General features: G+C 41.6%; 1 protein-coding gene across 1 annotated transcript in view; it reads right to left on the reverse strand.

Moving 5' to 3' along the window:
• Window positions 1-12,515, reverse strand: part of EPHB1 (EPH receptor B1) — a 436,567-nt gene that overhangs the window by 45,208 nt on the left and 378,844 nt on the right. Inside the window, exon 12 of the mRNA XM_017501026.2 lies at window positions 6,556-6,771. Within this exon, the coding sequence (XP_017356515.1) occupies window positions 6,556-6,771 (216 nt within the window). The remainder of the gene's footprint in view (window positions 1-6,555; window positions 6,772-12,515) is intronic.

The raw sequence follows: 12,515 nt of genomic DNA on the forward strand, positions 1-12,515 counted from the left end.
TTGCCCTTTTTTTTTTTTTTTTTTTTTTTTTTTTTTTTTTTTTTTGGGTTTTTTTTTTTGTTATGTTCTCATTATTCTTTGAGTACTTTCTCATTTTCTGGCACAATAAAAAAAAAGTGTTGGTATCATCTCATTTTTCCTGTCCAGGCCTTGGAAGGGGCCATGTCTCTAATGAGTCCTGGTTGCTTTTAGGGGAGTATATGGAATCCAGTAGCTGAGTGCCAGCTGTACTCCTTGCTATGTAGATGTTACTGCTCAAAGGGATTCTCAGTCTATATTTATTTCTCCATTTCTATATATTTAAAACAACGACTTCACACTAATGCCTCCAATTTTGATTCCATAGCATACAATTCATTCTAGCTTTTATGCTTTCCATATTTATATCTCTGTTCCCACAGTTCCCATTATCTCCAATTTATTTTTAAATCTCCTGGTATATAGCTTATCTCTCAATCTTGCTGAGGCAGCAGCCCATTCACACATGGGTCCTGATCTTTGCTAGGGCTTGCCTTCCTTGTTTAGGATATCTTATCTGGTTGAGTCTGCCTAATGGCTCTTTGGTGAAAGAAAAAAGGAAGAAATCCAAGAAAGTTATTTCTAAAGACGGCAGGGAAAGAGATTGGAAGGAAAAGGCAAAAGACAAGCCAGGTCATTTTTCTAAAATTCAAATCCATCACTTTCGGGCCATAAGAGTGTGTGTGTGTGTGTGTGTGTGTGTGTGTGTGTGTGTGTGCGCGGGGCAGAATGCTATAGACTGAATGTTTTGGTCCCCAAAATTTGTAAGTTTAAGTCCTAATCCCCAATTGGGTGATATTTGAAGGTGGAGCCTCTGGGAGGTGACTGCAGTTAATGTGTGTCATGAGGGTGGAGCCCCAAGAGGGGATTGATGTCCTTACAAAAGAGGAAGAGACAAGATCTCTCTCTCTCTTTGCACAAGCCAATGAAAGGCCATCTGAGGACATAACCAGGAAGAGGGCCCTAAATAAGGACCTGACCATGCTAGTTAGCACCTTGATCTTGGACTTCCAAGCCTACAGATGACAGGAAGTAAATTATTGCTATTTAAGCCATCCAGTGTGTGACAATTTGCTATGGGAGCCCAGGCTGACTAAAACAGTGACTATTCTTTAAGTCTCTGCTGTAGCGCCATCTCCTCCTCTGGAAGCTCTCCTAGACAGGCCATTTTGTTATTTGTTGTTTCATTCATGCTCTCACAAAATGTAACGGCCCTTATTTCCACTGGTAATTATGCACTCATTTGGGTATGTGTTTGATTAATGTCCCCAGTCCTCACTTAACTGAGAGCAGTAATATTGTCACCTTTTGATTATGATTATGTCCCCACAGCTTGTGGCCTAATGTTGACACACAGTAGATACTCAATAAATATTTGTCATGTGAATAAGTTGTATTTTTAGAAACAATATTTGCTTAAGAATCAAACATAATTTTTTCTATTTTAAACAAAAGGCAAAGTATAGAGAAATGATATGAAAATATAGTGAGATAGGTGGCCATATGACAGTGTAGAATCCTGAAAACTCTTAGGCCTAGAAGCATATAAGCTCTATCATCTAGAAAGACACAAAATCACAGCAAGTGCTCTAAATAATGTGTACAGAAAAATAATGTTGGAAATCTTTTACCAAAGAAACATTTAATGTAGTATATCTGTAAACTGTGTATTTCACTCACATGGTTATTTAGGTGATTCAGGATCATTGAAATGTTAATCTTCCCAAAGTTAAAGTAGAATTTCAGTCAAAATTCATATGTGAGTGTACATGTATGTGTGCATGTTTTCAAACTGGACAAGAAGACTTTGAATTGCACTCGAATGAAAAGATATTTGAGAACAGGCAAGGAAGATTTCTTGCTTAAAAGAAGGATAATGAAGGATAACTTGCTTTACCCTACAGTAAGACTTTTTTTTGAGATGGAGTTTTCCTCTTTTTACCCAGTTTGGAGTGCAATGGCACAATCTCAGCTCACTGCAACCTCTGCCTCCCAGGTTCAAGCAATTCTCCTGCCTCAGCCTCCAAAGTAGCTGGAACATGTGCCACCATGCCTGCCTAATTTTTTTGTATTTTTAGTAGTGACGGAGTTTCACCGCGTTGGTCAGGCTGGTCTTGAACTCCTGACCTCAGTTGATCTACCCGCCTCTGCCTCCCAAAGTGCTGCGATTACAAGCGTAAGCCACCATGCCAGGCCTACTTTTAATAAAATTACCATACTCAGAATACAGACAGTAAAACTTTTGCTAACATTATTATAATCAGAACAACATGGTTGAGCACAAGAATAAACAGATTAAAAGAGCAGAACTGAGAATCAAAACATAGCTCATATAATGAACTTAATATGTCAAAGATGACATGTGAGTCAATAAAAATGAATAATATAATTAATAAGTAGTGCTGGCATAATTTTTCACCTGAACAAAACAGTGTGAAAATATACTTCCCGATACATAGTCGAAAATGAATTACAGAATATTCCTAGTGTTTATCAACAAGAGAATGGACCAAAAAACCATGGAATATTACTCAGCAATAAAAGGAACAAACTCCTGCTTCCCACACAACATGAACGGTTCTCTTAAACATAATGCTAAGTGAAAGCAACCAGATGCAAAAAAGCATACACTGTATGATTCCACTTATATGAAGTTATTTAGAAAATTGATGGTCAGAAAAGGTTGAACAGTGATTGTCTCTGGATATGGATGTGGGTGAGGATGCAATGGGGAGAGACAACATTGGTGGCCTTCCTGATTTGATGGTCATGTTCTGTGTCTTGATGAAAGTTTGGGTTACGCAGTTGTATGCATTTTTAAAAACTCTACAAATGTACACTTGAGACTTGTGAGTTTCACACTACGTACATCTTACCTTAAAAAAGAAACATAAACAAATACATGTTAGAGACATGTATGCTAAAGTGGCTAGGGGTGATATGTAATAATGTCTGCAAGTCACTTGAAAATTCATCAAAACAATAGATGGTGTGATGGATGGGCAGATGGATGAATAGATGGATAGTTACATGATAAAGTTAATGTACCAAGATATTAATTCTAGGATCTAGGTGTAGGCATATGACTGTTCTCTGCCAAATTCTGTCAAGTTCTCTGTGTGCTCGAAACTTTTCAAAATAAGATGGTGGGAAAAATAAATACATTTCACAGGTACTAAATATTCAAATGTAAAACAAACCCCCTTCCCAATAAAATAGCCCAGGAAACTTTAAGAAATATTGCATAGCCTTGAAGTGAACATAGCTTTTAAAATAAACCAGGTAACCCAAGAAGACTTAGCTATTACATGAATGTTATCCACTTTATAAGCCAGAGGATAGCGTAAACAATATAAAGGAATAAGAGATGAGGGAAAAGATGAATTGTATTTGGCAGCAAAGGAGTAACGTCTCTAATATAAAGAGGCTTTTTATAAGTTTCTAAGAAATCAACAAATGACCGAATAGAAAAATAGATAAGGACATGTACAAACAATTAATAGAAATCCCTGTACTATTTGAAAAGATATTAATATCACTAGCACTCAATTGAAAATGTAAATTAAAACAAAATGATGGTACTTATACACATCGGAGTACTATTCAGCCATAAAAAAGTATAAGATCCTGTCATTTGCAACAACACAGATTCAACTGAAGGTCATTATGCTAAGTGAAATAAGCCAGGCACAGAAAGATAAACACCATATGCTCTCACTTATTTGGGATCTAAGAATTAAAACAATTGAACTCATGGAGATAGAGAGTGAAAGGGTGGTTACCAGAGGTTGGGAAGGGTCGTGGTGGGAGGTGGGAGTTGGGGGATGGTTAAGTACCAAAAAAACAGAAAGAATGAATAAAACCTAGTATTTGATAGCACAGCAGGGTAACTATAGTCAATAATAATTCAACTGTACATTTTAAAATAACTGAAAGAGGCTGGGCATGGTGGCTCGTGCCTGTAATCCCAGCACATTGGGAGGCTGAGGTGGGCAAGTCACTTGAGGTCAGAAGTTCAAGGCTAGCCTGGTCAACATGGCAAAACCTCTTGTCTACTAAAAATGCAAAAAAAAAAAAAAATTGCCAGGCGTGGTGGCATGCACCTGTAGTACCAGCTACTTGGGAGGCTGAGGCAGAAGAGTCACTTGAACCTGGAAGGCAGAGGCTGCAGCGAGCCAAGATCACACCACTGCACTCCAGCCTGTGTGACAGAGTGAGACTCTGTCTCATAAAATGAATAAATAGGCTAGGTGGGGTGGCTCACATCTGTAATCCCAGCACTTTGGGAGGCCAAGGTGGGCAGATCACCTGAGGTCAGGAGCTCGAGACCAACCTGGCCCGGTGCATGTAATTCATCTCAGCCAGGTATTTCATGCCAGGTACAACATTCCTGGTGGAGTGTGAATGTTTGTAAACTTTCAGAAAAGTCATCTTGGCAGCAAGGATGCCCAAAAGATACCTCAGATCACAGAGGAATAGACACAGTATGATCCCAATGTTACAGAATAAAATTTTCAAATTTTTGAACAAAAAGAAAAATGTCAAAGAAGGCATATCTAATTGTTGAAAATGATGCTTCAGGGCAGGTGTAGGTAAACTATGGTCTGAAAGCTAAACTCCGCCGGTCATTTTTTTTTAATAGTCCATGAGCTAAGAATGATGTTAATAACTTTTTAAGGGGTTAGTCACCTTCTAAATAATCATGTAATTATCTACATATCATCCTTTGTTTTTCCTCGTAGCCAGCAAAGCCTGAAATATTTACTAGATAGCTCTTTGAGAAAAAGTTTACCAACCTCTGCCTCAGGGGAATTTTAGTTTGTTATATTTTTTAAATTTAATTTAAGTTCTGGGATACATGTGCAGAACGTGCCATTTGTTACATAGGTATACGTGCACCATGGTGATTGGCTGCACCCATCAACCTGTCATCTAGGTTTTAAGACGTGCATGTATTAGGTATTGGTCCTAATGCTCTCCCTCCCCTTACCCCCATCCCTCAATAAGCCCCAGTGTGTGATGTTCCCTTCCCTGTGTCCATGTGTTCTCATTGTTAAACGCTCACTTATTGAGAACATGCAGTGTTTGGTTTTCTGCTCTTGTGCTGAGAATGTTGGTTTCCAGCTTTATCCATGTCCCTGCAAAGGGCATGAACTCATCCTTTTTTAAGGCTGTATAGTCTTCCATTTTCTATATGTGCCACATTTTCTTTATCCAGTGTATCACTGATGGGCATTTGGGTTGGTTCCAAGTCTTTGCTATTGTAAATAGAGCTGCAATAAACCTATGTGTAAATGTGTCTTTATGGTAGAATGATTTATAATCCTTTGGGTATATGCCCAATAAAGGGATTGCTGGGTCAAATGGTATTTCTAATTCTAGATCTTTGAAGAATCACCACACTGTCTTCCACAATGATTGAACTAATTTACACTCCCAGAAACAGTGTAAAAGTGTTACAATTTCTTCACAGCCTCACCAGCATCTGTTGTTTCCTGACTTTTTAATGACTGCCATTCTAACTGGCGTTTCCTTTTATTTCTCTGTATTGTTTTGATTTTTTAAATAATCATGTATTACTTTTGCAGGTTTAAAGAGGATAGATAGGTAGACAGGTAAGTAGGTAGATAAGTCACTTTGGGTGCTGTTGAAAATGGATGTAAGGAGAAAAAAGGAAACCAGGGACTGTAGTTAGGAAGCCACTGTAACAATCCTGGTGAAAGGGAATGGTGCTTTGGAATAGGGTGGGGGCAGTAGAGGTGGAGAGAGAGGGATAGATGTTTTGGTACCCTATGGGGGTTGCTGAGGGATTGTATATAGATGGACACAGAAAGAAATGAAAGATCATTCCTAGGTTTCATTCTTTAGTTAAGTGGTGCCAACTACTGAGATGGAAGGACCAGGGAAAGGGTATTGGAGAGTAAATCCAGAGCTCTATTTTGGGCTTGTTAAAGCTCTAAATGAAATTGTGTGAACTAGGCAGTTGGATACAGATGATTAGAGCTGCTTAGGATGTAGAGGGGGAGGCTGAGCAGGAAATATAAGTTTAAGAGTACTCACTGTGTAGATGGTACTTGGAGCTATTTGGAAGCAACAGACAGGGAAGAGATAAGGGGATCAAGAGTCTACCTGGTGACACAGTGCCCAACCCAACTGCAGACCCAAGTCTTCATACATGCCTGGGTCTGCTCTCTTCTGACAGGTGCCTCTGGTGCCACTGTGTACCTGCTTGGATTCCCTCAAATCATCTGTTCCAAAATTTCCTCTTCCCAAGGAACTAGTCAAGGAACACTATAGCTTCATAATAGATACTGACCCTTCCTCATAGTCCAAGCCCAAATGCTTGCTTTCTTACTTGAACAACCAACTGCTGTGGCTTCTCCTGGATGGATGGTCCTTCTGGCATCTTGGTCTCTCAGTGGAGAGCTCAGTTCAGGTCCCCTTCCCTCCCAGTGTGCCCTGCCACAGTTCCCAGCCACATACAGCCCCCTTTCACTCATGCCATGCTTCTACCTGAGAATGCCAAGAAGGACTTACCAAGGAGCTGGTGTAGGTGGGATCTGAGGTGTCATCCTGGAGGTAGCGGGAGAGGCCAAAGTCAGACACCTTGCACACCAGGTTACTGTTGACCAGAATGTTCCTAGCAGCCAGGTCCCGGTGCACGTAATTCATCTCAGCCAGGTACTTCATGCCAGCAGCGATGCCCCTGAGCATACCCACAAGCTGGATCACGGTGAACTGTCCATCATTTTGCTGTAATAAGACATAGAGGGCATTAGGATCAAGATGGGCTTCAGTGGTTACGCAGAGGCAGAGAGGCTGTGGCCCTGTTGCTTGTCAGTTTCCATCTGCTCCAGGCCAAGCCCCCACTGCAACCTTCTCCCTCCCCCACTCCCATCCCCCATTCCTCTCCCTGAATTCTATTCTCTTCTCCTTGCCAAGCCCTGTCAATTTAATCTCCAAATTACATCTCAAACCCATCCACTTTTTTCCATCTCCACTGCTGCCAGTCCAACCAAGTTGCCGTCATCCATCACCTGTAACAGCCTCTTCGCCCGCCCCCCAATCCATTCTCTCCAGCCAGAGCCATCTTTTAAAGACATAAATCAGGCCACGTCAGTCCCTGGCTCAAAAATATCTAATAGCCTCCCATTGCATTAAGGAAAATCTCCAAACTCCTTAGCACGGTCCAAGAGACCGCCTGGGATCAGCTACTGCCTTACCTTAGGCCACCGTCACTAACGTGCTAATGCCGCAGTGACTGGCACGCTTTCTTCTTTTCCAGGACAAACTCTTCCTGCCTTAGGGCCCTTAAACATGCCATTCCCACTGTTTTCCCTCCAATAATCAACATCTACTTGGCCTTCAGTTCTCTGTTTAAATATTACTTTCTTAGAGAGAGGCATCCCTTTAACTACTCCCCTCCTTCAAATATGATTATCACAAATATGATGACTGTGTTTAGTGCATGCTCTTAGTTGTCTTCTTAGCACATATCACAAGTTTTAATTGTGTGTGTGTGTGTGTTTGTCTGACTGTCTCTGCTTCTCAAGTTTTTACTCTTTGAGGACAAGAACTCTCTTTTTTTGGTCACCATAGTATTATCAGTGCTGAAAACTTTAAGGTACATAGAAAAATCTCAATAAACAAAAATTGAATGAATGATGGATACATCTTTCCCTCTTTATAAAATCATAATGCACCTTCTCTGGGTAAACCCAGGGCTTTCTGCCTTGAGACTGCGATAATCATACCTGCCTCGTAGAATAGTGGGTCAGGAAAACCTCATGCACGGTCTGGCACAGGCAACTCTCCTAAGGAATGGGAGCTGTTGCTGCTCTTTCTCATGGCAACCTACAGTGCTGCCCTCACTCTAATCATTTGTGGGCTCAGGGTTTCTTTGGTGGATGCCCTCCCTCTGGTTAGACAACAGACTTTTCAGTGAATAAAACTGTGTCTTCCTCCTGTCTCCCCAAAGCTCCTGTGTCTTGACTTTGCACACACCAGTTAAATCAATAGACCCTAGGCCATGCTGCCAAGAACATAGTTTCCAGCTAGTCCAGCCCCAGAAGCTCCCCAAAGGGCCGAGAGTTATGTTCTATGAGTAGAACACAGCCTAGTCATTAGAATGATCTGACCGGAGGAGAGGTGGAAGCAGGACACTTGGAGTCTAGTCTATGTTTACTGCTAAACACAGGCACTCGCCAAGGCAACCACGCCCTGTGTCCCAGAGTCCTTATGTGAAATGCAGAAAGCACAGACAAGGAGAGGAGCTCGCATCATCGAGCATCTATTGTATGCAAGATGTTACACAATGCACTCACATGCATATGCTCCTGCAAAAACATTTTCCATGCAAAAATAAGCAAGAAAAAATAAAAGACCTGTCATAAAAACACTCTACTTATGAGCAACAACAACAACAATCAAAAAGTCTGACAATGACTGCATGAACTGTTGGAAACTCTGTTCCTCATGCAAGATTGCAAACCTTGGATCCATGTTCTGGGGGCTATGATCCCCGATCAATTGAAGGAATAGAGAAAATGGACTTCCTCCCCTCCTTCTGGAGATGTCTGCCAGTCAAAGGGCTCCCAAACACACTGTGTTTGACACACTCCAAGTTCCAGGCTGTTTCTAACTCTAACCTTAACCACCTCCTAACCTGCCCAGGAGATTGGATGTATGCTTTCTCCATAATAGATTCTTCTAAGCAACTTAAAAAGAAAGTACAGAGCTACTTTTTGGAAACTCTGACTGGTTTTCGGCATGTTGCCCATCTGTGAGAGCTGGATGTGCAGTGAGTAATGCGGCTCTTCCTCCTCACTGATACACTTCAATCAATACCTTATCAAGAAGTTAGCCAGGCTGTTGCTAGCACCAAGTGTTTTCTCAAGTAGGTCTCTGGGGATTTGCCCCTTCAGAAAGTTGTCATGCAACTTCCATCTATTACAGAGATGTTTCTCAGCCACAAGTCACATGGGTTGTATTTTTTCAATTCGGTGTATTATTTCCTCTGTAAGTGTACAGGCAACAGTGTCTACACATACAGAATGTCTCCCTAAAAAAGGTGGCATCTGGGGAGAGCACTGGGGTGGCTTAAACAACTTTGAGAAGAGTAATGTTGAAAGTGCATGCAGCAATGTGTCTACGTTTTTGCTTTGGGTCATTTAAGTCTTCGTAGAGCTTCTTTATGATCTGATTCGTTTTAAAAATTAGATTACTTATCCTTATAGTTTCTGGGGTCAAAGAAAGAGAGAAACGATTAAAGGTCCAGGCTTTGGAGCCAGCAGACCTGATCTGGACCCAGGCTCTGCAGCTTAGTGATTGTGTGGGCTTGGGCAAGTTACTTAACCTCCAAGCAGTGATTTCCACATCCATAAAATCAGAACATAGTGTCCATTCTTCATAGGGTTCTGCTGAGACTAAATGAGATAACACATATGAAGGGCCATAGCTCAGTGCCTTGTGGACTCCAAGATGGTAGCAATGATCCCTGCTAACATCAGCAGGGCCTTAGGAATGACTCACAAGTCAGTTCCCCTGTACCTCAGATGTGTGTGGTGAAAGAGACTGAGGACACCTGGGACCAGAACTCTGGGTTCTTATGGCTTCCTGGTGGGGAAAACATCCTGGGATCATTGTCCTTGGGGAGCCCAGTACACAGCACATGCTGAACTCAGCAGGTGACAGATAGGCATCTGTAATTGTAGTACATGGTTGAGACCTAATGATGCAAACCTAAAGTTTGGATCAATTAGTCATAAATGTTGGTAGCATCCATCACTTGACTTTTGAATGGCAAATACTTCACAGAATATGTTTTGATCCATAAAACTGGTCCTGTGCAGTAGGCAAGGCAGGCAATATTAAATTGTTTTCACAGACAAGATAAAGGAGGTCTAGAAAATGTATGTGATCAGCCTTAAATCACTCTGTGGTTTTGAGTTATAACCATAATCAAAGTTCAGAATGGTAAATCACTTCTCCACTGACGGTCCATCACTGATCCACTGGTGATGGTGGCCTCAAACGCTGTGTGGAGAAGAAGGCTGGGCATAAGTTTTGCAGGGAGAAGAACCATGATTGATTAATGATGCTACTCTTATTTGGGTCTTCTAACTCCTGTCCTGTGCTTCTGCCACTGCAATATGCTGACTCTGCAATGGGCAAAACATTTTCTTTAGAAATCTTCAAGGGAACCACATAACAAGATAGGTAGGGTCACATCTGTTGATTTCGTAACCTTGGTGAAATTTAAAGATAAAAACATATTACCATTTTTTTCTGGCATGTTTAACTGTTATATGCTCAGGTGATTGCATAATTCTCCAAGAAGAACTTTTAGAGATATGAACAGCAACATTCAAAGATAAACAGAGAAAAGAAACCTAACTTATTTCTTAGTGACTTTGGGAAAGAACCTGGCTCCATGCTGAACGCATAGTAAAAATATAGTACAGAGAAGAAATACAGGTTTAGGTGAGGTGATTTAAACTTTCCTCCCTTCATGACGTGCTTTCTGCTGAAATTGCTTTTCTGCAAGTGCACTGAAGCCACTTGCTGGCCCTTATATTAGACAGGAAGGATTTAGGTATCTCAACTTTCATTGACAAATCCACTTTAGGAAATGAAACACTTATTTGATTTGTTTGAAGAAAATGAATCATAGACTTTTTTCTAACTGAAAGGGACCTTTCAAGCTCATCTAGCTCAATGCCTTTAGTTTATAAATTGGGAAACTGAGTTAACAGATTTGCTCAAGGCCACAGGGTGACTCATAGCACAAACCAAAGCAGAACCTTGGTCTCAGGACTTCCAGTCTGGTGTTCTCTTCCTGATATCTGTGTTGCTACCTTCCAGTTTCAGCCCATCAGTGAGCTTCTCTGATGAGAGATGTTCCCGTCTGTCATTACTCAGTGACTTTCAAGAGCCTTCCAATTATGATTATTTGTGAAAGAACCAGCAGCAACCACAAATCCAAGCTTTGGGCAAGAAGGCCTATTGGAGCATATCAAGAACCATGTTAGCCAAGCCATGGGACACTGGTCATGGCTTCAGGAATTGTTCGTAATATTAGGGAAGAGCCAACAGGTTGAATCCCTTGAATTTGAGTGCCAAGAAGGAAATATTTCATTACAGATTTATATGCTATGTAATCCAGGGCACAATCATTTTTAGAAAATGGATAACAACCATCTACTGAGCATGTGGTTGAAGAATAATGGCATCTCTCAGATGCTGATTCAGGGCTAGAGCTGTAGACACTCTCCAAAGACACTACGACCAGTGGGAAAGGAGAAGTTGGAGGGGAGGAAAACAGTTGCAGAAACTGAGGCCTAATCCTTTTCCTTTCTTCTGAGTAGTGATCCTAAAATTATCCCAGTTCCCAGAAGATGGACCCTGTAGAACTAAACTGATGACCTATTTTTCGATTTTATCAAGCAGCAGATACATCAATTAATGTTGCTATGCTCCAGGGTTCAGTAGTAAGGCTGAAATTAGATTTATAGATTACCTGCCTCCATGCAGTGTGAGGAGTCAGAAACGCTTCATTTCCCGCTCTCCTCCTGGCACTGCCTGCTCCCACCACTCCTTTTGTGCCTTGCCTGCTCCCCTGTTTTCCCATGCTCCTCTCTTGCCCCCAGGTTTTCTTCCCCTGCAAGCTCAGCTCATCATCACGAGAAATGCTGGTGTCCAACACGCCTCTGTGACCTGGGCCCCAAATGAAAACAGGCCCTAGGAAGAGCAGCAGTGTGGGGTTTCGATTTCCCACAGGCTCCTGAGAATGAATCTCCCTGTTCCCCTGCACAGTCCAGTGACAAAGTGTGATCACAGTCCCCAAATCAAGTAGTGGCTCTCTGTGAAATCCAGTCAGGTGACTGGTAGGAAATAAATGACTCCCAAAAGGGTCTTAACACTGGTTCCAGGAAATGCTTTTCTTTCTCACATTGCCTTTTATAATTGAGTTTATTCAAAATTGTCTATTCAACTCAACTTTATTCAACTATCTTCATGAGATCTCTGATCATAAATGAATGTCCCCAGGAAAGCATAGACAATGCCTTGCACTGACATGAGAGGGGCAGCAGCAAGGACAGGGAGTGAGAAATAACGTACACACAGGATGACTAGAGCTCTCATGCCACTCCCTAGCATTTTTCTTTGAGAAATAATTTTTCATTCAACTAGCATTTACCAGGTATGCAGTGTGCTAGGAACTAGAGTTTCCAAATACAAAGCATAACCCATACCCTCATGGAGGCTGTCCTAGGCAAAGTACATGGGTCCAGTAAGCTATATCAGTTGTCTTCCACCCCTGCAGCCCCAGAAAAACAAAAGCCACTACTGCCTAATGACCCAGAATGGGTGAAAAGTATGTTACTGTCATACAAAGGTAGCTTCAGTAGTGTGCTTCTAGACAAGCCTCCCAGCTACCCTTCCACACTACAGTCCCTAAGCTCTGTTTCTGAGTGCTGGAGCTACCATGCAGCTGC

The sequence above is a fragment of the Cebus imitator genome, unplaced genomic scaffold, assembly GCF_001604975.1.
Source record: "Cebus imitator isolate Cc_AM_T3 unplaced genomic scaffold, Cebus_imitator-1.0 Scaffold277, whole genome shotgun sequence".
Lineage (NCBI taxonomy): Eukaryota > Metazoa > Chordata > Mammalia > Primates > Cebidae > Cebus > Cebus imitator.